The 25643-nt window shown below is 46.7% G+C and overlaps 1 protein-coding gene across 2 annotated transcripts in view; it reads left to right on the top strand.

The window, feature by feature from the left end:
• Nucleotides 1-227: 227 nt before the first annotated feature.
• Nucleotides 228-25643, top strand: part of Ap1b1 (adaptor related protein complex 1 subunit beta 1) — a 55920-nt gene continuing 30504 nt past the window's right edge. Inside the window, exons 1-2 of one of the 2 annotated variants that reach the window (XM_051165170.1) lie at nucleotides 228-277; nucleotides 23110-23171. In XM_051165170.1, coding sequence (XP_051021127.1) covers nucleotides 23135-23171 — 37 coding nt within the window. In that variant the 5' untranslated portion in view covers nucleotides 228-277; nucleotides 23110-23134. The remainder of the gene's footprint in view (nucleotides 278-23109; nucleotides 23172-25643) is intronic. The other variant, XM_051165171.1, reaches the window with a different exon arrangement.

Consider the following 25643-nt stretch of genomic DNA (forward strand, 5'->3'; position numbering starts at 1 on the left):
CAGTCCCCAGCCCCTCCCCGGGTTGCACCCTTGACCCCGCCCCCGGGGTGTGCGTCCACCGGAAGTTCCGCGCGCGGGCAGCTCACTTCCGCTCGGCAGGTGACAGCCAAGGGTCTTGGAGCTGCCGGCTGTAGCGACGCACCGGCGGCGAGGGAGGCGGAGGCTGCGGACATTTTGCTGCTTAAGTGAGCCGAGCCGTGGCACCCGGAGCCGTTTGGACCTGCGGGCGAGATAAAAAAGGCAGCCCGGCGAGATAGAAGAACGGAAGGGGTCCGAGGTGAGGCGGGGGGGTGGGGTGGGGAGGGGAGGGTCTGCGAGGTCAGAGGTCACGGAGAGGACGCTGCGCTGGGGGGGCGCGAGCCGAGTTTGGGCCAAAAGGGCTGCGTGCTCATTCATTCACGCCGGCGTGGCGGCCGGCCTCAACCCGTCACCTCAGGGCCGCAGTCCCCTTTGGAGAGGCCGGCTGGAGAGACTTCTTGGACTTAGGCCCCTCCTGCGCTCCGCTTCCCCCTTCGCACTCCATGGCCAACCTGGGGCCTCCCGGTGCAGGGCCTTCTCTCTCAGCCACCGCCCCCTAAATGGGGCAAAAGTCTAGAAATGGCCTTGTGCCTCCCGCCCCCTCGTCCTTTGAGCCCTCAGGGACAAGTTGACAGAAGGGGGGGGGGGACACCTGTACCAGTGCTAACACAACAAGAGTGTCTGTCACTGATTATCCAGCCCTTAATGACTTCACAGCTCAGTGCTGAGCACTTTGTAGACTGGGCTCCCAGCAGCCCCTGTAAGGTAGCTGCTATTGCTTTACTCATTTCATTCACGAGGACACGGAGGCACAGGAGGTTAAATCTCACGTGGAAGGTCATTTGAGTAGTAGAGGCATAACCAGACGCCCGATGCAAGTGTCCAGGGACCATCAAAGCGCGGGGACAAAGGAACCTGGAGACAGTTTGGGGTCTAGAAGTTTGTATATTGTCGCCATTATATTGTCTGGGTTGGTGTCAGGATGCAGCCTTCTGGCCTCTGGCCTGGTCTGATCTACATAAGAAGCATTTAATCCATGTCCATTAGGAGGCTGTTCTGTCGCAGACTGTTGCTGTCAGTGTTTTTTGACTTTCAGGGCTGAAGTTTTTCCTGGCTGTTTGGGAACTGTAAGACACCAAATGGGTTGTTCCTTTTTGTTTTTCGAGACAGAGTTTCTCTGTGTACCCTTGGCTGCCCTGGACTAGCTTTGTAGACCAGGCTGGCCTCGAACTCACAGCCATCCACCTGCCTCTGCCACCCGAGTGCTGGGATTAAAGGTGTGCGCCACCATGCCCAGCCAAATGGGCTATTTTTGAAACAAATACCACTGTGTTTGAGCGTCATTGCTTTTGCAGTAAAGAGAGGCAATATGTTCTAGAAGAACATATCCAAAGGAAAAGGGGCTTTGGCTGTGTCATGGTGCCTGGGATGAGTTGCCTGCCTGGCAGGTGGAAAGGTGATTTGGTGGCTGGAGGGTGACGTTCTCTTCCTTTGTAGACATTTTCTTACTCCCGTTATGCTTTAGTTTCCCTGACAGCAGCACAAAAAAGATTTAAGTGCCTTCCTACTTCCTCTTGAGTACAATGGAGCATAGTGACCCTATGAAGGTTTCTTTGCATTTTTGAAAAAAAAAGCAGTAAGTAAAAGTGTTACATTAATTGTCTCCCCCAACCCACCCACCCCACCCCCTTTTTTTGTTTTTGTTTGTTTGTTTTTGTTTTTGTTTTTTCCAGACAGGGTTTCTCTATGTAGCCTTGGCTGTCCTAGACTCATTTTGTTGACCAGGCTGGCCTTGAACTCAAAGTGATCTGCCTGCCTCTGTCTCCCAAGTGCTGGGAACCCCCTCCCCTTTTTTAAAAAGCCATTCTCACTGTAGCCCAGACTGGCCAGGCTCTTGCTGTGTCTTGCATTCACAGCAGTTCTCTTGCCTCAGTCTCCCAAGCTCTGCAGCTGATTACAGACCTGAGCCACCCCACTCAGCTCTTTTATCTGTCTGTCTATTATGAGCTCTGCGATCTGTTTTTCTAGTTCCACTGAATTCACAGGAACGTAATAGTATCACCTTATCCTTATTCTTCCACGGGATAATTGTTTTAAAGCAGCTTGCAGGAGCATAAGCAAAGCTTGGGGCTCTGTCCTGAATTGAGTGCACCAGTCCCCTTGCATCTTAGGAACTGTCAAGAGGGTTTTGCTAATCCCAGAGAACCAGGCCTTCAGAGTCTATGCAGAGATCTAATGAGTGTGGGCTGAGTGGACGCTTCACACTGGGTGGCTTCAAAGGCTCAGAGGTCCAGTGGAAAGAGCACTGACTCCCTGCCAGCCGGCTTCTGGCTCCAGCTCCAGGTCAGTAGCTTCCTAGTAGTGTGACCTGGATAATTCACTTAAACTGGATTTCTAACCTACTAAAATATGTAGATATAGCTAAGTGGTAGAGTACTTCCCCAGCATTTGCAAGGCCCTGGTCCCATTCTCAGCACTGAGAAAAATAAACGTTTTTGGAAAAATGTGTGGCACATGCCTGTAACCCAGCCAGCACTCACTGGGCTGAGGCAGGACAAGGTCAGCATGATGTATGTACTGAGTTTCAGCCATGACTACATAAAGAGACCTTGACTCAAAATAGTCACAGGGAAACACTATCGAGCCCCTTCCAGTGTCTGTAGGGTTAGATGAGGGTTTCCGGTAGAGCGTGCTGCTGTTGACCCTAGGCCGTGCTACTGCTCAGGCCTGCGTCTGGGGAAGGCTGGCTGCTGTGTGAGGGCATTGCTTCCTTTTCCAGTTAGATCTTTAAGTACTAAAGCCCACCCCGTGCTTCTTACTTCACTTCCTAAAAGTATTTGAGAACAGTTTGTTGTGAGTCGCATGGGGACTGGGCTTGGCCTTTCATCTTCTGCATGGTTTACTGCTCACTTCCCAGAAACCCCTCGAGCCTGACACCAGAGCCCGAGGCGCTAACAGGAAGCAGGCACGGTTTTGGTTAGGCTTTATACTTTGGTGTGTTTCTCAACAGGTCTTTTTTTCTGTCTTCATATTTTACCCCTGATCTTTATCACTTTACAAAGAGATGGGAGCCGGGCGCACGCCTTTAATCCCAGCACTCGGGAGGCAGAGGCAGGCGGATCACTGTGAGTTCGAGGCCAGCCTGGTCTACAAAGCGAGTCCAGGACAGCCAAGGCTACACTGAGAAACCCTGTCTCGATAAACAAAAACAACAACAACAAAGTGGCAGCAGCTGATTTTGCCTGGGAGGAGATCAAAGAGTCCAGTGGGAGGAGGAGATGGCGAGCCGGGCGGAGGTCGGAGCCTGGAAGGGCTTGGGTGCTGCGCTCAAAGTTAGCTCCAGCTCAGGGAAAGGAGGAGTCACTGATGGATTTTCAAGTAGGGTTTATTTTTTATTTTTGGTTTTGTTTTCCAAAACAAGGTTTCTCTATAGCCATGGCCGTCCTGGAACTCACTCTATAAACTAAGCTGGCTTCAAATTCACAGATCTGCTTGCCTCTGCCACCACACTTGACCAAGTAGTTTTGTTTTTGTTTTTGTTTTTTGTTCTCAATTTCCCTAACTGTTTGGTTTATATTTTCTCCATAATTATTTTCCCATCTCTTTGGGTTTTTTGTTTGTTTTGTTTTGTTTGTTTTGTGACAAGGTTTCTCTGTGTAGCCTTGGCTGTCCTGGACTCGCTTTGTAGACCAGGCTGGCCTCGAACTCACAGAGATCCACCTGCCTCTGCTTCCTGAGTGCTGGTTATAGGAGTGCACAACCTTACCCAGTTTGCTGCTGCCACTTCTGCTAGCTATACCTGTGCTTTGTCTTTGTCTTGTGCTCTTCTCTCTCTCTGCACCCCACCCCTCTTGCTCTTGCCCCTCAGGGTTACTGTGGCAGTGATCAGAATGAGTGTAATTCTCTGTTTAATTGGCTGCCTTCTTAATAAAGGTCTCTTAGTCTTAGTCCTTTGCAAGAATTTGTCTGAATTGAGTGTGTCTCCAGCGTCTCCTGTCTCCAGAGACGGGACAGTGTGACTGGTAGAGGGACTGAACTATTCTCAAGCTGCTATCGCTGTTCCCAGTCTGTAGAGTGCCCAAGGGCCTCCAGAGTTCTGAGGAGCGGGGAGATGGTAAACCTTCGGTAGTGTTGGCTCATGTCTGCCAAACCAGTGTGCAGGATTCTGCATGTGTTGACCTGTTTTGGCTTTACAAACCTCTAATTCCAGGATGAATCTTACTAGCTCGTGGGGCCAAGAAGCTTGGCTGTGGTTCTAGATTTTGAGGCTCCCTTGCGTCTTCAGCCTTGGGCTGGACCTCTAACAGGGTAGTCTCTAAAGATGGACATCCCCCTTCTAGTTAAGGCAAAAGTGTAGCTGCTTGACTCCAGAGTCCATCAGCTAGGATGCCGTAGTTACTGATCCCCCAGGTTCCAATCCGTTCCTTTCAGGGTACCCTAAGATAACACATAGAATTGGTAGATGACTGGGAGTCATACTTCAAAATCTTTTGTTTTATGTTCTGTGTGTGCACGTATGTGCGATGGCGCTTTGGCTCTCTCCTCCTACCATAGGGATCACACTTAGCTCGCCAGGCTGGGCATTCTCACTAGTTCTGTTGTGTTTTATTTTTAGTGCTGGGGGTTAAAACTCAGGGCCCCATACACACCAGGAAAATATACCACCACTGACCTGGATCCCCAGCCCTCAAAAGCTTTTCTGTTTGTTTTAGACAGGGTTTCTCTGTGTAGCTCTGGCTGTCCTGGAACTCACTCTGTAAACCAGGCTGGCCTTGAACTCATACAGATCTGCTGCCTGTACCTCCCAAGTGCTGGGATTAAAGTCGTGAGCCACCACGCCTGGTCTCAAAAGCTTTTTTTTTTTGGTAATTATTTTATGTGTATGAGTGCTTACATATATGTATGTGTACCATGTGTGAGTGGTGCCCTTGGAAGTCAGAAGAGACTGACAGGTTCCCTGGGACTGGAGTTACAGACAGTGGTGAGCTGCCATGTGGGTGTCAGGAACTGAGAAATGCCTTTAATCCACTGAGCCATTTCTCCACACCCTTCTGTGCGGTCAGGGCCGTCCTTGCGGTGGCCTGTGAGAGTCAGAAGACAGCTTTTGGGAGTGCGTTCCCTTCTGCCGCCATCAGGGCTCCACCCAGGGCTCACATGCAGGTTCTCAGTCTCACTGACCCTTATACTTTTTTTTTTTAACCACACCTTAATTGGTTTTTGGTCTTAAGCTCTTTGAGGTGGAAGGACAGATTTTGTATAGCCAGATGTTGAGTCTGCTTTCATCATCTTTATTCTTTGATCTTGAACAGTTGAAATTCTTGGTGTTGAGATTCTGACAACAGAGACTTCCTTAGTCTAGCATTCATTCATTCATTCATTCAGTGTTTACTGAGCCTACTAGAGTCTGGCACTGGGGTGTGCTAGTAGGTAAACAAGCCGGGCCTAGTTTTTACCATATTGGTGTTTTCACTCGAGGGAGAGAAAAAGCAGAATTGGAAAACAAATGCGGTGTGAGAACAGCAGAAGCCATAGCAGCCAGAGCCTGTTTAAATGGACACCATCTTAAGATGCATGTGTGTAAAAGTAGTCTCGTCTCAGGGCCCCAGCACACCACAGTAAAGCCAGCACACCTGTACAGTGATGGCAAGGCGCTCTCCTGACAGTGTTCAGTCCCATTCGCTGCATCCTCAGAGCACATCCAGCCACACTCACCTCAGAAGCACTAGGTGCACTCCCACATCTGCCCTGGGGTGGTAGGCATGGTACCCAGGACCTCATGCTTGTTGAGCTCTTGCTCCATTACTGAACCCATACCTAGCCCAGGAGGCCTTCTGTGTCCACTAGTTAAATGGCAGTCTCGTTTCCCTGCTCCATGCTTGCTGTCCTCCTCTTTTCCTGCTTTTTTTTTTTTTTTTTTTTTTTTTTTTGCCTGTGTCTGCAGCTTTATTTTTGTTTGTTTACTTTTTGTTTTATTTAATGTTGCTTGTTGGCAAATATTTCTGTTTCCTTCATTGCACATAAACAGCTTCCAGGGCATGGTAGGTGCTTGGTGAATGTATACATATGTATCAAAAAATCCCAGAGGGGGGAAATACCGAGAATAGCAAATGAATACCTTCTTAAGATGGTAGGAGCAGGGGGTGTGTCTCTGAACTGATGTCATCTAAGCTGAGATTTGAAGGATAACTCAGAGCAGCCATCCTAGAGCAGGAGGAGGTAATCCTGGTAAGATCAGCAGGTCCAGAGACAGCTAGCAAAACACTGAGGGCTTAATGCTCTGAGATCCTTGAGGGTGTGGAGGTGCTCTCATTGTAGCCCTCATGCCACACTTCCCCACTTTCTATAATCTGCCCACTTTGAGCCTGTGGGAGCACATTATTATGGCCTCCCTCATTGAAGGAAGGGCCTGAGCATGTCTTTCCTCCGTTACTTTTCTGTTGCTGTGAAGAGGCATCATGACCAAGGCAACTTACAAAAGAAAGCATTTACCATATTTTTCGGACCGTAAGATATACGTTTCCCCCCAAAAGTGTATGGGGGGGGAATTCAGGGGCGCCTTATGGTCTGATTGCTGTTTTTACTGTTTTTCTTGTTTTACTGCTCTAAAAACTGGGTGTGTTTTATGGTCCGAAAAATACGGTAATTTGGGGACTCAGGGTTCCAGAGGGTTAGAGGTATGCCTGTCATGGTGGGTAGCATGGCAGTAGGGCAGGCATGGGGCTTGAGGCATAGCTGAGAGCTGACATTTGATCCACAAGCATGAGGTAGAGAGAGCTAACTGGGAATGGTATGTGCTCTTGAAACCTCAAAGTCCACTCCAGCGACACACCTCTTCCAGCAAGGGCACACCTAATCCTTCCCAGGCAGTTCCAACAGCTGGGGACCCAACGTTCAAACATCTAAGCTACAGGGGCCATTCTCATTCTAACTACCACAATTATGTATTTATAATTAATTAACTTTTTGTGGTTCTGAGGGTGGATGGGACCTTGGGCCTTGCGCATGCTAGGCAAGCGTAGCCACGAGCTCTTCTCTCAGCCCGTTTTTCCACATTTGAGATGTCGCCACTGGGATATCTACCCTGTGCCATTTTTTCTCTCAAATCATGTTTATGTTTAACCTTCCATTTATTGGCTGTAAAATGAGCTTGGTGGTTTGGTATTTTCCATTTCAAGATAGTCACTAGTAGTTTGAGATTGGTTTATAAAATATGTAATTTCCCCAAGAGTTGAGCACAGTTATAAATTATAAGACCTTGTCTGAAAACAGTTAGAGAAGACAGGTGTGGTGATCACACCTTTGACCCCAGAACTCCACGTATTTGGGAGGCAGAGGCAGGTGGATCTCTGTGAGTGGCTAGCCTGGTCTACTAGTAAGTTCTAGGACAGCCAAGGCTACATGTTAAGACTCTGACTTAAAAGTAAATAAATAAAAGAACTAATGCAGGGCTGGCAAGATGTCTCAGTGGTTAAAAGCACTTGTCACGATGCCAGGCAATCTGAATTTGATTCTGCTAGCACCCCACATGGTAGAAGGAGAGAACCGATTTCTACAAAAAAAGTGGTCAGAGAAAGCCTTCAGAGCATAACAGCTGGGCATGGTGTCTTTAATCCTAGCATTTGGGAGGCAGAGGCCTCTGAGTTTAAGCCTATCCTGGTCTACATAGTAAGCTCCAGAACAGCCAGGACTACATAGAGAAGCCCTGTCTTTAAAAAAGAAGAAAGTGGCATCTGAGCCAAGACTCAAAAGAAGTAAGGTCCAAGACATGAAGCCTTCCTAGCAAAGCAGACAGATTGTCCAAAGACCCTAGACATTATAGAAACATGCTGGACAGGTGGCTCATTGGCTAAGAGTACTTGTTCTTGCAGAGGACCCGGGTTCAATTTCCTAGATACGGGGTATGGGAGCAGATGTGGTCAGGAAACTAAGGTTTTATTGTGGGAAGTTGTTACAGGTGCTATTGGTAGTAAGTGGATGGGGGAAGCTGCAGGGCAACTAGTCTGGGGAGGAAAGGCTGCCTGCCTGAGGTCAGTTTATTCTTGTTGAGTTTGAGCCCTGCTAGTTACAGGGACCTTCAGATAGAGATGTCATCAGTTAGGAGGTTTGGCTGTGTGAAGTAGGGAGTTGAAGTGGGAGGGTGGGCCCAGGGCTGGAGCAGTGTAGGACAAGAGAAGAGGGATTGGGCGCGAGCCCCAGGGTGCTCTCTTGTGGGGAGGAGGAAAGCAGAGTGAGTTCCTGCCATGCAAGGGAAGACAGTGTCTAAGAGGAGGCACTGCGCGGCAGTGGCAGGTGCCGCCTGATCTTTGACAAGACTGCTGCATCCTCTGCTGGCAGAGCCACCACACTGGCCTGCAAGGCCACCCCTGAGCCTTGTGCTTCCTTCTCTCACCTCTTTGTTCATCTGTTCTTCCGAGGCCTTCGTTGTGTGATATGCTCTTGCTGTGTCACCCAGCCCAGGCCTCAAACTCTCCATTTTGATTGGCTCCACTTTCCAGGTGCATACACAATGCATCTCAGGACTCCCCTCTGAGATTTGACAGTTTTCTGAAGGGCAGATGACTCTTCTGTCCTCTGCAGTCCTATCTTTGGCCTACTGTGTACAACTCTTGTGTGGGCACAGTCCCAGCCCGGCAGTGGATGGCACTCCACACAGGTCTCCAGAAAGTGTTCCCTGTGGTAGGTGGGAAAACAGACTGTAGTGAGCCTTGTTCTGTGGTCTTTGGCTTCTTTCTTTTTATGTTAACGTGAGTATTGTCATAAAGAAGTCCTTACTAATTTGGTCATTTTTGTTTTATTATTATTTTTATTAGTTTTGTTTTCTGAAACAGGATCTCTACCTCCCAAGTGCTGGGATCAAAGGTGTGTACCACAAAACCAGCTTGTTTGTTTTGTTTTGTTTTGTTAGTTCTTTGAGACAGGGTTTCTCTGTGTTATTTTGGCTGTCCTGCACTTGCTTTGTAGACCATGCTGGTCTTGAACTCACAGTGATCCACCTGCCTCTGCCTCCCAAGTGCTGGAACTACAGGCGTGTACATCCATGCCCAGCCAGCTTGTTTTTTATTTAATTAATTAATTAATTAATTTTTTGAGACAGGGTTACTCTGTGTAGCCTTGGCTGTCCTGGATTCACTTTGTAGACCAGGCTGGCCTCAAACTCACAATGATCCGCCTGCCTCTGCCTCCCAAATGCTGGGATTAAAGGCATGTGCCACCACTGGCGGCTCTGTTTTATTATTTTTTCCTTATTGTTTAGGGCTTTTGTTTGTTTGTTTTTCCAGACAGGGTTTCACTGTGTAGCCCTGGCTGTCGTGGAACACTCTCTGTAGACCAGGCTGGCCTGGAACTCAGAGATCCACCTGCCTCTGCCTCCTAAAGGCCTGCACCACCTGACAGGCAGGGTTTGTTTTGTTGTTGTTGTTCATTTCATTTTTTTGTTTTGTTTTAATCCAGAGGAATGTGGCTGTTTTTTCTTTTTTCTTTCTTTCTTTCTTGGACAGCAGCTTTCAACACATTATTGTTGGAGATTCCTTGGAAACTGACAGCTGATTCTGAAATTAGATTCTTGAGGCTCACTGCTGATGAAGGACTTTTGCTTTGGTACTTTTCTACCTTTGGGTCCTTTTCATTTTGACGCTTTTAATTACTATGAGCCTCAAGAGATTGCTTTGATTAATCAGTTCTCATCCAAATCCCAAGAGACTCCTGGCTTGGCAGGCTTACCCAGACAGGCTTTTACGAGGCATGTTACCAAACCTGATGGTCCTGCTGTTCCAGGTAGCTAGATGGGCTCTAAAGTAACCTGCTATTCAACATCTGAGGAATTCTGCAAGGATGTGTGGCAGCCCATAGCCTTTAGCTTGACCTGTGTGCATTTCTACCAGGGCTTCCTTCAAAGGAGGGTATTTACCTCTCTGGACAGAGTGGGACATTGTGACCTCCTCATAAGATAGTGCTCAGGGGTGTTGGCACTGCTGTTTTCTAGCTTTGCCTTTCTGGAGCTAGCATTTCTAGCTCCAAACAAATGCCTCACCCTCTCTTGGCTTCTGTTTTCCTTATCTATGAACCTATGGTGTTATTAAAATCTTCACAGATACTATGAAGATGAAGTTTTTAATTAATGTACTTTTAGTCCATTTACTTATTGCGTGTGCCATAAGTGTGTGGAAGTCAGAGGACGACTTGGAGGATTCTCTCTCACACATGGGTCCTTGGAGTCAACTCAGTTCATCAGGCTTGGTGGCAAGCACCCTTACCTGCTCAGCCATCCTGCCAGCCCTGTGAGGACTAGATTTAAAACTCTCTGTGGTGTCTCTGTTTGTTATACTTCTGTCATCACCATCTTTGTTCTGCATTTCATGCCAAACCTGAAGAACACGGAATATTGTTTTCATAGATGCTGAGCTGCCTGTATAAGTCTGGTGACCACACTGTCTCAGAGAGAAAGTCTAAAGTCTGGTTTCTCTGCTGATGACTCACCTTTTCATCTTTGCGTTGGCCTTTCCTGTTCCCTGTCTTTACGTGAATGGTGGTGCTTACCTGTGGGGAACCTTTACTTTTTATAAGACTGTTGGGTAGAGAGTGTCAGTAGCTCCTTTGTAGAATGTTTGCTTTGCAGGTTTGACACTAGGTTCTGTCAGCAACACCACTAGAAAAAGTAAAAGTCAAAAAGATTGTCAGGTGGAGAGAAGTGCCTGGAGCCCGACTCAGCCTCACAGAGGCTGGTCACAGTTAGGCAGAGTACAGAGCACATCAGCTAGCTAAGCCTGTCTCTGTCCTCAAGGCAGAGCTGAAAGAGCAGAGCATATGCAGTGACCAAAGTGTGGCTTCTCGGTCTTAGGTGAAGGACAAGTGGCAGCCACACTCTAACCCCTCCATTGTGTGTGTTTCCACGTGTGTGCTGGTGCATGAGTGTGTGGCTACATTCATGTGCTTGTGCAGGCCAGAGGCCAGCTTGAGCTGTTCCTCAGGTGCTGTCCATCTTGATTTTTGAGATGTTTTCTCACTGGCCTGGAACTTGCTAATTTTTCTAGTTTGGCTAGTAAGCTCCAGGCGCCACCTGTCACAGGTGTGTACCATCAGCTTTTCATGTGACTTCTGGAGGACTCAGGTCCTCACACTTGCTTGGCAAGCACTTAACCAACTGCCCTTTTCTCCTGGCTGAAGAAAGCTCTTTTCATTCTTTCTTCCTTAGCCTTTCCCCTTTCTTTTCTCTGTACTTCTGAGCCAGGGTCTCACTGTGAAACCCAAGCTGGCCTGGAACTCGTGATCCTTGTTCCTTGGCCTCCCGAGGGCAGGACTTACACTTTGTACCTCTGCGCCCATTGTAGGTTAGTCCTGATGTCCTTGAAATCCGTATATCCACATAGCAGGTTTCTGAGCAGCTCTCACCAGGGAAGGATTTAACAGTCGAAGCCCCGGCATTGGCCTTCAGGGGTCAGTTTTCCCTGCCTGAGTGTCCATGCGTTCAGAGCTGGTGCTGGCACCTGAGTCAGAACTCCTTAAATGGTTCTCATCTCTTCCCGGTCTGTTCTGCTGATCCACCCTCATTAACTCATCAAATGCCCTCAGTGTTCAACGCATGTGCTAGCATGTCATCCTCAAAGCTTCTCAGTGTAGAGCCTACACGGCTCTGACAAGACACTGCCCTGAAAGGAAGAAAGTCCTGCCCTGGCCAGCCAATGCCTGGCCTCCTCAGTGTTATGTTGTTCCTTCCTACTAAAGACTTAAGTAACTCAGCAGGTGGTACATACCTGTAATCCTGTCCTCAGCTGAGGCAAGAGGAGCCTGAATTTGAGGCTAGCCTGACCTACATGATGACCTCTGTGATCAGACGCGGCTTGGGGAGGAAAGGCTTTCCTTTAGTTTACAGCTCCACATCACAGCCATCTATAAAGAAGTAAGGGCAGGAACTGAAGCAGAAGCTATAGCTTGCTCAGTCTGCTCTCTTCCACACCAAGAACACCTGCCCAGGGTGGCACCACCCACAGCAATCATTATGAAAAAGATGCCCTACAGACTTGTCTACAGGCAGCCTGGGGAGAGACATTGTCTCAAGATCATCTCTTCCTAGATAATGTGTAGGTTTGTGTCAAGTGAACAAAAAACCAACTGGGACATTCTGTCTCAAAAATCCAAACAGGGCCTGTGAGATGGTAAAGACACTTGTCCCCCAAGCCTCATGAGCTGAGGTCAGTTCCTGGAATCCACATGGTGGAAGGAGAGAACCGACTCCTACAAGCTGTCCTCTTACTGCCATACTCAGGCTGTGGCAGAGACATCCCCTACCCCCGACAGACAAATAATTGTTTAAAAAAAAAAGAATCATAAGAAAAACTAATAAGGTTTATTGTCTCTGCCTGGCTGTGTGCTGATTTTTTTTTTTTTTTTTTTGGTTTTTCGAGACAGAGTTTCTCTGTGTAGCCTTGGCCATCCTGGACTCACTTTGTAGACCAGGCTGGCCTCGAACTCACAGCGATCCGCCTGCCTCTGCCTCCCAAGTGCTGGGATTAAAGGCGTGCACCACCACGCCCGGCTGTGTGCTGATTTTTTTTCCTTTTTTGTCCCCTTAGAAACACCTTATCATGTAATAATGTCCTTTATATCAGAGGCGTTGAAGAGGAGGAGGAAGACAGGGAAATGAGAGAATAGCGTCTTTGGGGGGATTTTATATATATATATGTGTGTGTGTGTGTGTGTGTGTGTGTGTGTGTGTGTGTGTATGTATGTATGTATTTCTATACAATAAAGATTTTTTTTTTTTTTTTTAAAAAAAAAGAAAAGAAAAGAAACACCTTATCACTGGGCATGGTGGCACACACCTTTAATCCCAGCACTAGGGAGGCAGAGGCAGGCTGATCTCTGTGAGTTCGAGGCCAGCCTGGTCTACAAAGCAAGTCCAGGACAACCAAGGCTACACAGAGAGACCCTGACTCAAAAAACAAAACAAAGAAACACCTTATTGGTTTTACAGAGATCACACACTGCTTCCTTTTATTTGACACCAGAAGAAAGTCCGCTGGTGGGGAAATGGCTCCTACATTGAGTAGCAAATCGGAATATTTTAAATGTGGGAGGAGTCTGCTATCCTATTGGTTTTCAAACTGTGCTTCAAACCATGGGCTGCCTGGGGGCCCCAGGTGAGGAGGGAAACCAAGGGCTTGTTTGGATGAACCAGGATCTAGCCCCTTAGCTTTCCTTCTGTCATTAAAGTTGCACTTTCACCTGTGGGGGGAGGGAGTCTGAAGCTCCTTTGACAATTGGAAAATGTGAAGTTTACTCCCAAAGCCACACAGCTGTTTGTAGTAAAGCCAGACTTCTGGGAGCCATCTTGGCATCAGCTCAGCCTTGCGGTATTTGTTGAAAGTTAACTGCAAAGCCTTCTGTTCCCGGTCTGTCTGCTGCTTGTCACAGAGCTTGATTTGTTGTGAGTCCTTGGTTTTGTAGCTTCCTTGGGAACCCGCCTTTTCATTCATTGAGCCAGCCAACATTTGGTGAGCTCCTGGAATGTGCCAGGCACAGTGCCAGTCACTGGGTTGACAGCATTAAACAGAACAGGTTTCAAATTAGAGGTATGAAGAAGGCTCTGGAAAGGTTGGAGATAGGAGTGAGTCTATGCCTCGAGTCCTGTGTCCCTCTGACTACAGAGGAAGGAAGCTCTGGGGCAGGAGAGTTAAAGCATATTGATGAGCCAGTGTTGGGGATAAATATACCAATGCATCTAAGCTGCTTTACGTTTAAACAGGTAGCAGGTATACAGCACAGAGTTTCCAAGTTATATCAAAGAGTAAATAGTCAGTCTCAGATCCCATTCCTAGATTCCAGTTTCCTTTCAGGAAGGAACCACGGATAACTTTCGTGTCCTTTTAAGGATTATGGATACATTTACAGACTTATAAGACACTTGCATTTTATTAATTTTCATTTAAAATAGTGATACTAGCATACTTTGTATACTTTGCATCTTGCGTTTCCATTGAGTGTCTTGGATAGTCATGGTAAAAGCTCGTTGGGCTGGAGACATGACTTGGCAGTTAAGAGCACTGGCTGAGCCAGGTGCGGTGGCACACGCCTTTAGTCCCAGCACTAGGGAGGCAGAGGCAAGCTGACTCTTGTGAGTTTGAGACCAGCCTAGTCTACAAAGCAAGTCCAGGACAGCCAAGGCTACACAGAAAAACCCTGTCTCCAAAAACCAAAACCAAGCCAAACAAACCAATTTACTCTGATTGGTCAGTTGAGTTTTGCTTGATGCTGAGGATCAAACCCAGGGTTTCATGCTCAGTGCCTGCTGTGCCGTGAGGTACTTCTCAGCTTCTGTTTACATTTGATCATTCTGATACTGTCCCCTGTAAGAAGAAATAGGTGAGGGACACAGATCAGCAGGTGCTGATCTCCCACACACCCCTACCTTTTTTTTTTTTTTTTTTAGGTTTTTCAAGACAGGGTTTCTCTGTGTAACAGTCCTTGGCTATCCTGGACTCCCTTTTGTAGACCAGGCTGGCCTCGAACTCACAGCAAACTCACCTCTCCCTACCCAGGGCTGGGATTAAAGGCGTACGCCACCACGCCCAGCTGATCTCCCCATTTTAAGACCATGGCACAGTGGCTCAGGAGGTAAAGACACTTGCTGCCAAGCCTGATAAAACCTGAGTTTTATCTCTGGGACCCACATGGTGGGAGGAGAGATATAATTCTGTAAGTTATCCTCTGACTTACACATCCCTGTTGGGACATGGGTGTATGTATGTGCATAAATGTACACATAGTAAGTACAATTTAAAAAAAGCAGTGAAGTTAACTAATTTCAGTACAGTAGTCATTCCTCTAAAAAGTTGCTATTGTGTGAGTTAGAGTTAGGGCTCAGCAGTTAAGAACACCTTGCTGTTGCAGAGGCTTGCTACTTAGTACCCACATGGTGGTTTATAACCATCCATAACTCCAGTTCCAAGGGATTCGGAGCACATATGTGGTGCACATAAATGCAAGCAGGCAAACACTCACACACATAAAATGCAGTTTAAAACGTTTAAAGTTGGAGGCAGAGGCAGGTGGATTGTTGTGAGTTCGAGGCCAGCCTGGTCTACAAAGTGAGTCCAGGACAGCCAAGGCTACACAGAGAAACCCTGTCTCAAAAAAAAAAAAAATTTTTTTTTAAATTACTTTTAGGCTGGGGCAATGATTGAGTAGGGAAAAGTCTTATCACACTAGTGTGGACCTGAGTTCAGATCCCTATGATGTGATGTGGTGTATGGGCCTGTAATCCCAACACTCCCTTGGTAAGATGGGAGGTGGAGACAGGAGATTCCCTGAACTCATGGGCCAGTGAGCCTGGGATATACCATAGGGAGTAAGATAAAAGCCAGAAATTGGTACTTAGGGTGGCCCCTTGACCCCCATACATGTGCTGAGATATGAGTGTGCCTGCACTTCACATACGAGCAGACAGTTTTATTATAAAGTTGCTAGTGATAAGAACTGGAGAGATGGCTCAGTTAAGAGCACCTGTTGCTCTTGCAGAGGACCCAGGTTCAACTCCTGGTACCCACATGGTGACTAAAAACCATCCATAACACCAGTTTTCTTGGGATCTGTCAATCTCTTCTGATCTATTCAGCCACTAGGCACATATGTGGTACATATACATACATGCAAGCAAAACATTCATACACAAAATAAATAAACCTAAACTTTTTAAACATAAATAAAATTATTAGTAGCTGGGTATGGCAGCACGCACCTTTAATCCCAGCACTCAGGAGGTAGAGGCAGGCTTGCCAGGGCTGCATAGTGAGACAGACAGACAGACAGACAGACACACAGACACATACTACTATTAACAATTTTGAATCATTGGAGAAAAGTTATTCATTTTAAAACGTCCTTAGATTTAAATTCATTTTATTAGCTTAAAACAGGTAATATATATATTTTTTGTTTTTGTTTTTCAAGACAGGGTTTCTCTGTGTTGTCTTAGCTATCCTAGACTTGCTTTGTAGACTAGGCTGGCCTTGAACTCACATCCGCCTGCCTCTGCCTCCTAAGTCCTGCCACCGCCTAGCAGATAGTTTATATTTCTTATTTTAAAATTTAAATTTAGATAAATTATATGAAGGCAAAATATTTGGAAAGTGTTGAGGACTTTCTTAAGCCTAGTCTTAACTTTATTTTACTTGTATGTGCACACATGCCATCGCGCGTGTGGGTGTGTATAGTCAGTCCTCCCATCCACCTGGCGATGAGACTCAAGTTGCCATTATCCACTGAGCCATCTTGCTGGCCTAGCTAGGAGTATTGTTATGAGGTGGATTTTTGAGGGGCTTCTTTTTGCCTTTGGATGTAGTTTTCTGTCCTTGAACACCCCCATGGTCAGTGTGCCAGTGGTCCTTAGTAAGGGCTGCTTAATCAGCCTGCTAAGGGAAATTGCTACTTTTCAGCTTTTAGTGTTTGGTTTCTTTAAGTCTTAAAAAGTGAGGTTAGTGCCATGGAGATGGCTTGACAGGGGAAGATGGTTGCTACCAAGCCTAGAGATCTGAGCGGGGTCCCTGGAACCTGCATGGTAGAAGAAGACAACCAGTTCCCCCCCCCCCCTTGTCCTCTGATCTCCAAAGATGGCCACCAAGAACAAGTAAATATAAAAGTGTGCTTGTGTTAAAGTGGGTTACTAGGAACCTGTGGTAAGGGGTGGCAGGAAGAGCCTCAGGACATCATGCTGGAGATGGGATGATGGCTCCTGAGGGGAAGCCAGTTAGTTGTTCTAGGAGCGCCCTCTTCTCGAGGCATTTCTAAACGCAATATTGAGGGGATCCCAGCCCCAAATGTTGTCTCTTTCCACCAGAGTGGTTCCTATTACCAAATTACTGCCTTGTTTGTTTATTTATTCCAGACAAATTCTGGCTGTATAGCCCAGGCTAGCCTCAAACTCATGGCAACCCTCCTGCCTCTATGTCCTGCACTAGTAATATGGGTGTGAACTACTACATGCAATTTAACTACTTCTTTTGAGCATGTTTCCTGCCACTCACAAAAATAGAAGCTAAGCCTTTATACTTTTGCTAGTCTAAATTGGCCACTTAACTTTTAAATGTGGTTCATGTACTTGATTGAACACATCAGAGGACAGGGCCTTGGCACCTTTGGCCTCCTGCATGCAGGAGGGATGTGATGCAGGCCACAGCTGGCACAGGAAGGAATGTGCTGCTTTCCCATGGCTTTCAGGGCTGAATGGTTTTTTTGTTGTTGTTGTTGTTGTTTTGTTTTTCCATTTCTTCAGAGAGAATGTAAGATCTTCTCTGCACTGACAGCTAAGAGACAACTAAAGTAAGACCTGGTGCTGGTGTGAGGAGGCTCATTAAAGAGGGGATACAGGGAGTGCACCCTATCGCAGATCACCAAGCTGTCGGGGGGCTTGCGTTCACAGTGGAGTGGTGGTGTCTTTATTTTTAGCCTGGGCATTTGGGTAGCTTTCCAAATCATTCTCACTTTTCTCTGTATCCCTTTCTTCTAATTTCTGGACGTGATCAGCTTTGGAGGAACACAATTTCTGTATTATCTGTCCCACTGGGCCTTCTGCAGAGGGATCTGCAAAATAGATGCTGCAGAAATTAGCATATTAGGGCCAGCTCAAATTTGTGGGTAGTTGTTACGCTATGAAAGAAGATGTGTCAGAAGCTCCACTGCAGAGCGGGGTGGCTTGACAGGCTGGCCTGGGCTCTTGGCTCAAGCAGTCCTTGCCTCAGCCTTCTGAGGAGCTGGGATATAGACTGTGCCCATCTTCTGTCTTGTCTGTGTGCCTGCCTGCCTACCTATCTTATTTGTCTGTCTGTCTATCCATCCATCTATCTATAAAAAGAAGCTTTTCCATTCCTTCCCTCTCCTGGTCACTTGCGTGCAACACTCAATCTGTCCCTGGCAGGTTTGTCCTGGGAAATCATGGCTCCTAGATGATATGCTGAGTCTGCAGAGGAGGGGAAGTCCCTGACAGCCTCCTCCACTGCAGAAGAAAAAACTCCGCAACAGCCTAATGTTGGATATCTGAGGTAGTTCTTGGTGGGTTTTATTCCTTCCAACTGAGTATTTACAGATTGTTTGTTAGCTTGTTACTTTAAGATGCAATCTTACTGTGCACTCTGCTTTCATGCTTTCTTGGCCTCCCAAGTACTGGGGCTACAGGCATGCCTCTCCATGCCCAGTTATTTCCCTCTAGATTTAATGCTGGAGAGGCTTAGGTGCTACACTCAGTGGCTCTCTGGGTTGCAGCCTTAATCCTTCTCTAGACTCAGCACGGGACAGGAGCTCTCCTGGTTTGGACTTTTTGGGTAGTTATGATCTCAAATTGATTTCTTTACCATGTAGCCCTTTATGATACAGCAGAAAACTCTTGATTTTTTTTTTTTTACCTCATTAGCATTCTGAAAAAAGCGGCTGTGTGCATGTGCAAAAGAACATATTTAATATAAATAAACTACTACTAATAATGAATGCATGACATTACATGACGGAGCTGCCAGTGAAAAGGTGTTCCTGGAGTCTCCAGTGGCCTCTTTATGTTTCTTTGAAGAACTGTCAATTGAACCCTGGCCTTATGCAGAGCCCTGTGTGGGGCCTGAAGGTGGCCCGTGCCAGCTGTGAGGCAAGCAGACATACCCCTCCCTTATGGTTGTTTCCATCCTGGCTTATACAGAGGCTCCCCTGCAGCACTCAGATCTTTTCTGAAGCACCATTCAAGACTTACACCATTAGATCTGGTGTCTCTTCTGCTCTTTCTGGAAGTTCTAGTGTGAAGGGGCCTTCCTTATTTCTGAACTTTGCAAAAGAAAATAGAATTGTGCCTTTTTTTCTTTACACTGTTGCTAGTGAAGCCCCTGTTCTTTTCTTTTATGGCAGTGGTTCTCAACCTTCCTAACTCTGCAGCCCTCTAATACAGCTCCTTATGTTGTGCTGACCCCCAACAGAAAATTATTTTCATTGCTACCTTATAGCTAATTTTGCTTCTGTTATGAATCATAATGTAAATACTTTTGGAGATATATATGGAGAGTTTGACAAAGGGGTCATGACCCAAAGAATGATAACTGCTGTTCTGTGGAATCCATAAGGACTTAAAGCAACCTCAGACTATCCATGCTAGTGTTCCATTGATGACTGAAAACAGCTGGGGAAGCCCAGTGTGGATGGTGCATGCCTTTAATCCCAGCACTCGGGAGACAGGCAGGCAGATTGCTGTGAGTTCAAGGCCAGCCTGGTCTACAAAGTGAGTCTAGGACAACCAAGGCTACACAGAGAAAGCTTGTCTTGGGGGGGGGGGGGGGAGGAAACAGCTGGGGACAGCTTTAGTGCCATCCTGTCGTAATACAAACTGAGCTTGGGAAAAAAATACAGTCAGGCTGGGAAGACACTGTACAGCTCACATTGGTGACATCATGGCCTTTCCTTTTGCCTCCTCCTAGTAGGGAATACAAAGGTCACATTTAGGGCTACATGTTTGAGTCCCTTCCATTGAGAGGCAACTGAATGGACGAGATGAAGTGACTTTGCTGCATTCAGATGTCTTTCTTTTTTGCCTGTTTCCCCCTCCCTCTGTCTTTCTTAAACCTGCACTTATGGAGGTCAAAGGGTAAATGTTTGTTTGTTTGTTTGTTGAGACAGGGTTTCTCTGTGTAGCCTTGACTGTCCTGGAACTCGCTCTGTAAACAAGGCTGGCCTCAAACTCACAGCAATCTGCCTGCCCCTGCCTCCCAAGTGCTGGGATTAAAGGTGTGTGCCACCACCGCCAGGCTCAAAGCATAAATTTTAAGAGTTGGCCCTGTCAATATGTGGGACCTGGAGATTGAATTCATGTTGTCAGACTTTGCCACAAGCACCTATAACTCTTGAGCTATTAGCCCACCAACCTTAGGTATCTTTTTTAGCTGTATGGAGTTTTCTTTGGAAATTTGTTTGGTTTTGTTTGGGGGCAGGAGGTTAAGAAGGGTTTTTTGTGTTTGTGTAGCCTTGGATGTCCTGGAAGTCACTTTGTAGAACGGACTAGCCTCCGAACTCAGAGATCCACTTACTTCTGCCTCCCAAGGTGTGTGCCACTGTGGCAGACTTGCTTTTGTTTTTGAGGCAAGGTCTCATTCTATAGCCCAATCTGAATTCACCTTATGATCTTTCTGCCTCAGCCCTTGGGTGCTAAAATTACTGATGTACCTCCACTACATCTAGCAGGTGTGTGGGTTTTTTCTGCCATGAAAAACTGCAGGTATTGGCTGGAGAGACAGCTTAGTGGTTAAGAGAACTGTCTGCTCTTCCAGAGGTCCCGAGTTCAATTCTAGAAACCACATGGTGGCTCACACCTATCTATAATGTGTTCTGGTGCTCTCTTCTGGCCTGCAGGTGTACATGCAGGCAGATGACTATTTATATAATAAATATTGGAGGAAAAAAAGAGTAATTGGAAAAAAAACTACAGGTAGATTATCAAGTTCCCCTTTGATTAAGTTCTCAAAGTTCTTTTTTTTTTTTTTTTTTTTTTTTGGTTTTTCGAGACAGGGTTTCTCTGTGTAGCCTTGGTCATCCTGGACTCACTTTGTAGACCAGGCTGGCCTCGAACTCACAGCGATCCGCCTGCCTCTGCCTCCCGAGTGCTGGGATTAAAGGCGTGCGCCACCACGCCCGGCTAAGTTCTCAAAGTTCTTAATGCTGTAGAGTCCTGTCCTTTCCCAATGGGGGAGAATTCATTCAAGAGACCATACGCCCTGAGCTCAGGTAAAACTGAGATGCTCCCACTCAGCTGCCTACAAGCTGTTCCCTGAGCAGGTTACACAGCACCCTTGAACCTCTGTAACATAGAAAAGGAAAAGGCTGTAGCCCACTGGTAGGACTGAATAAAAAAGTGCCTGTATTTTCCCCATTCTCACATGTGTGTGGGTTTGCATGTGTGTCGGGGTATGTGTGGTGTCCAAAATCATCTGGGATTGCTCTTCACCTTACTCATCAGATTCAGAGCTTAGCAGTATGGCTGAGTCTTGCTCAGCACCTTGGTCTGGAGATTCCACCTTCTAACTGGAATTATAGGCAGGCTGCCATACCTCATTTACGTGAGTTCTGAGCACTCTGGGCTTCACGCTTAATTGCTAAGCACTTTGACCACCAGCTATCTCCCTGGCCCTGTAAACCTCTAATTTTAGTAGAGGCGCCAATAAATGATTACTTCTTATTAAATGTCAGAGCAGTTCCCAGAAATTGCTGCTATGCAGGTGTTGTGGCCCCTGGAGGGAGGGAGGGAGGGAGGGAGGGAGAGAGAGAGAGAGAGAGAGAGAGAGAGAGAGAGAGAGAGAGAGAGAGAGAGAGAAGAGAGAGGAGAAAGAGGAGAGAGATTTTTTTTTTTCCTTTTGAGACAGAGTTTTAGTAGCTCAGGCTGACCTTAAACTCATTGACCCTTCTGCTGGGGTTCTAAGCATGTGCTGCCATGCCCTGCTTATTAGCTGCTTGATTTTGGTTTTTGGGTGTTTTGTTTTTGTTTTTTGAGACAGGGTTTCTTTGTGTAGCCTTGGCTGTCCTGTACTCACTCTGTAGACCAGGCTGGCCTTGAACTCACAGAATTCCGCCTGCCTCTGCCTCCCTGAGTGCTGGGATCGCAGGCATGCCATACCATGTGGCTGCTTTTTTAAACTTTATTGGGGTGGGGGGCGGCGGGGAGATGAGAAAGGGGGGAGGGAAGGAGAAGGAATGAATGAATGTTGAGATCCAGTCAGTTTTAACGAGTTAGTTCTTTCCGTCCTCTATAGCTCTCTGGTCAATTTTTCATGGCAAAGGGCTTTTCCCTGCTAGCCGTCTCATCAGTGTCTCCCCCACTTCCCTTTTCGTCTTTAGTCTGTTGATCAAGAGGCTCTGGTGAAGAGCAAAGTGGGTGCTAGATGAGCGCGGGAGCTTCAGTGTGTCCTCTGACCTCCTGACTGCAACAGTGCTTTGTACTAGTGAGGTTTACACTGGGTAATATCTTGAGAGATGCTATATTTAAAAAAACAAAAACAAAAAACCCTGGCCAGACAGACTTGAGAAATACTACAGTCACAATGTGCCAAGCTCAGCCTTCTAGAGATAACTGTAGATTTTTAGAAACTTGATGGAAGTTGTGGAAAGGAGAAACTCCCACCCCTGCCTTGCTGCTCTAAGCTTCATTTATTTAGGGGGTGGGCGGCGGCTCAGCAGTTAAGAGCATCAGCTGCTCTTCCAAAAGACCCAGGTTTAATTCTCAGCACCACATGGTGACTCACAACTGCCTGTAACTCCTGCACAGGTACCAGGGACACACGTGCACAGGTGTGCATGCAGACAGAACACTAGTACACATAAATAACAATTCAAAACTATATATTTATTTTATTGGCAAGAGTATACCCAAGTGAGTGTGTGTATGTGTGCAGTGTCCTTGGAGACCGGAAGACTGTGTTTGGATCCCCTGGAACTGGAGTGAGAGGTGGTTGTGAGCCTCCATGTGGGTGCTGGGAGCCGAATCTGGGGTCCTCTCCAAGAGTATCAAGTGTTGTAAACTCCTGAGCCATCTTTCCAGTCCCTCTACCCCTCCCCCCATTTCTTAAACTTTGCATTTCTCAAGGTCATTTGCATACATGAGGTGAAGGTGGAACCCCATGAGCTTTGGTGAGCTGAGCCGGGCAGCTGAGTGGGTATTTAGAGCGCGCTGGACAGGGTGAACAAGGGGCCTGCTATGACTGACTGTCACAGGCTTCTTATTTCTAGGTAGTCACTCTGTAACTGTCTGCTTCCTAACAACCGTGATGTCTGTATGGTCAGTACAGTCAGAGATAATGAAAATGAAAAAGCCAGATGCCCTCAGGCTCCTATTCTGTGGGAGAGATTCCTAGAAGGAAACTTTTTGGGTCAAAAAATATGGACAATCAAAACACTGATCGATTTCCCCCAGTTACCTTCCAAAATAAGACCCACCATGATCTAACAGTTCACTTGCCTGGAAAAAGAGATAAACTGCTATCTTGCCCTGCTGGGTGTGTTCTGAACCCCTCTCTTCCTCCCCATGTACACCCTCAACACAGTGGAATAGAACACAGACCCACCCTCTTCTCTGTCTTGCAGCTCCGGCCACAGATAGAGGACCAAAATGACTGACTCAAAATACTTCACAACCACCAAGAAAGGTACTGTGTGCCTCACCAGGGACCTGAGCTCTATCCCCAGGTCTCCTGTTCCCTGCTGTGTTGGGACCACGGGGAGGGTGAAGGTCTGGAAGCACCTTTAGGAATGGTGATCCAGAAACTGTTCACAGCTGATGATTAAGAACCTAAGCATTTGTTCTAGAGCCCAGGAAAGAGCATTGGCACCAAGCATGGGGAAGAGGCTTCAAAGAGTTAAATCCACCCCCCTCCCCGGGGAAAGCATGCACTCTGTCAGCAACTCTGCTGTGGGAGGAGGCTGGGCCTTATCTCTGGGCATTCTTCTTCTTCTTGTAGCAAATGTTTTTATCCTGTTATTCATTATCATAAACATTTCCCCTCACTTCTTATGACTCAGTATTAAGCCAGTTAAGTTGAGGCATTGAAGTTTACCAAGCTGGGATAATATCTTTTGAGACTCTGTTCTTTTCTGCTTTTAAAAGACAGTGGAAATTGTGGCTGGCAGGTGTGCTTTAACCTCTCTGGCCAGCCCTTCCTTACCCTCTCCCTTCTAGTGTCTGCTGACAAGATGTGCGTGCGTGTGCGCGCGCGCGCGCGCACACACACACACACACACACACGGTTTTTTGTATGGATTTTTTTTTTGTTGCATGTCTTTGCCTGTTGCCTAGAAAGGCCAAAGAGAGTGTTGGATCCTTGGAACAAGAATTACAGAGTTGTAAGCCACCATGTGGTTACTAGAAGTCAAAGCCCAGACCTCTGGTAGTGCTTTTAGCCAAAAAGCCATCTCTTCAGCCCTTTTTATGATCACGTTAAAAACAAAAACCAGGGGCTGAAGAGATGGCTCAATGGTTAAGAGCGCCGCCTGCTCTTCCAGAGGTCCTGAGTTCAATTCCCAGCAACCACGTGGTGGCTCACAGCCATCTATAATGTAATCTGATGCCCTCTTCTGCAGATAAAGCACTCATATGCAATCAATAAAATAAAAATGAATTTAAAAAAAAAACAAAAAACTTCATTTTCAATAAATTCTTAATCTTGTTGTTTCACTGAGTCAGATCCCAAAGCCTGTTTGTCAGGAAGCATTTTATTTATTGGTCCAGCAGATGCTTAATTAGGTAAGACAGTTTTGCCAGGTGTGTGAAGTTTCAGCTTTGGGAGGAAAAGGCAGAAAGATGAAGGGTTAAAGGCCATGCTTGGATATATAGCAAGACCAAGCTGAACCTGCTTAGCATGAAAACCTGTCATGAGTCCCCCTCACTGTGAAAGACAGATTGAAAGACTATAAGTAGAGATACCTAGATTCAAATCTAAATCTGATATCCTGGGTTGTTTTTGTTTGTTTGCTTGTTTGTTGGGTGTTTGGTTTTTCAAGACAAGGTTTCTCTGTGTAGCCCTGGCTGTCCTGGAAGTCACTCTGTAGACCAGGCTGGCCTTGAACTCAGAGATTGCCTGCCTCTGCCTCTTGAGTGCTGGGGTTAAAGGCCTGTGCCACCACTGCCTGGCTCCTGGATCATTTTATAAGTGAGGGAAGATCCCAGGCAGATTGTAATAAAAGACTGAGGGAGTTAGGGAGAGCAGGATCACAGCTCTGCTGAGATGCAGCAAGAGCATCAGAGTCTGGGGTGTGGTCTTGGGGGTGGGGGGAATGGGTTTCCTTGTATGTGATTCAGGACCAGAACTTACTGGCTGCATTGGGACCTGTTGGAGGAAGGAGACATCTCAGAAGCAGTCTACCCTGAGCTCACCTCACCAGCCTTCTTGGGGCCTCCATCCATCAACTGGCCATATGCTTTGAGTAAAGCAGTGCCATCTCTGTGGAGGTCAAGGTCATTGCCTGCTGGTTCCAGGTGCCTCTTGGAGGAGGAAGATGAGTTCCTTCATAAATTTGAACCACGAGATCTACAGATTATTCCTGGTGCCATTAAGCAGTGTCCTTAATTGACTCTGTTCAGACTTTGCTAGGTCATTATTCTTTTTTGTTTTGTTTTGTTTGTTTGTTTTTTGGTTTTTCGTGACAGGGTTTCTCTGTGTAGCCCTGGTTATCCTTGGTTATTTTGTAGAGCAGGCTGGCCTCAAACTCACAGAGATCCCCCCTGCTTCTGCCTCCCCAATTGCTGGGATTACAGGAATGCACCACCATCTGTAGGTGGCTTTAGGTCATTGTTCTTAGCCAACCGTGTTTACTTTCTTTTTATGACCATGATTTAAACAAACAAACAAACAAACAAACAAAAGACTCTCATTTTCTTTTTTCTCAATATGAATCTTAGAACTTTTTCTTCACTTTGCCACACATAACAGTCCTAACTGTGACTTGAAAAAGAACCTAAGACTAGAATTCTTTGTGTGGCTAATTAATATCAGGTCAGCAGCTGTCCTCCATGCAGAACAAAGTGCCAGGCACTGAGATGTACATTTCACAGCCAAGAGCAAGTGAGAGAATTCATTGCCCAGTCTGGAGAGAGGAACAGGCAAGAAAATGGGGTCAGAGAG

The sequence above is a fragment of the Acomys russatus genome, chromosome 22, assembly GCF_903995435.1.
Source record: "Acomys russatus chromosome 22, mAcoRus1.1, whole genome shotgun sequence".
Lineage (NCBI taxonomy): Eukaryota > Metazoa > Chordata > Mammalia > Rodentia > Muridae > Acomys > Acomys russatus.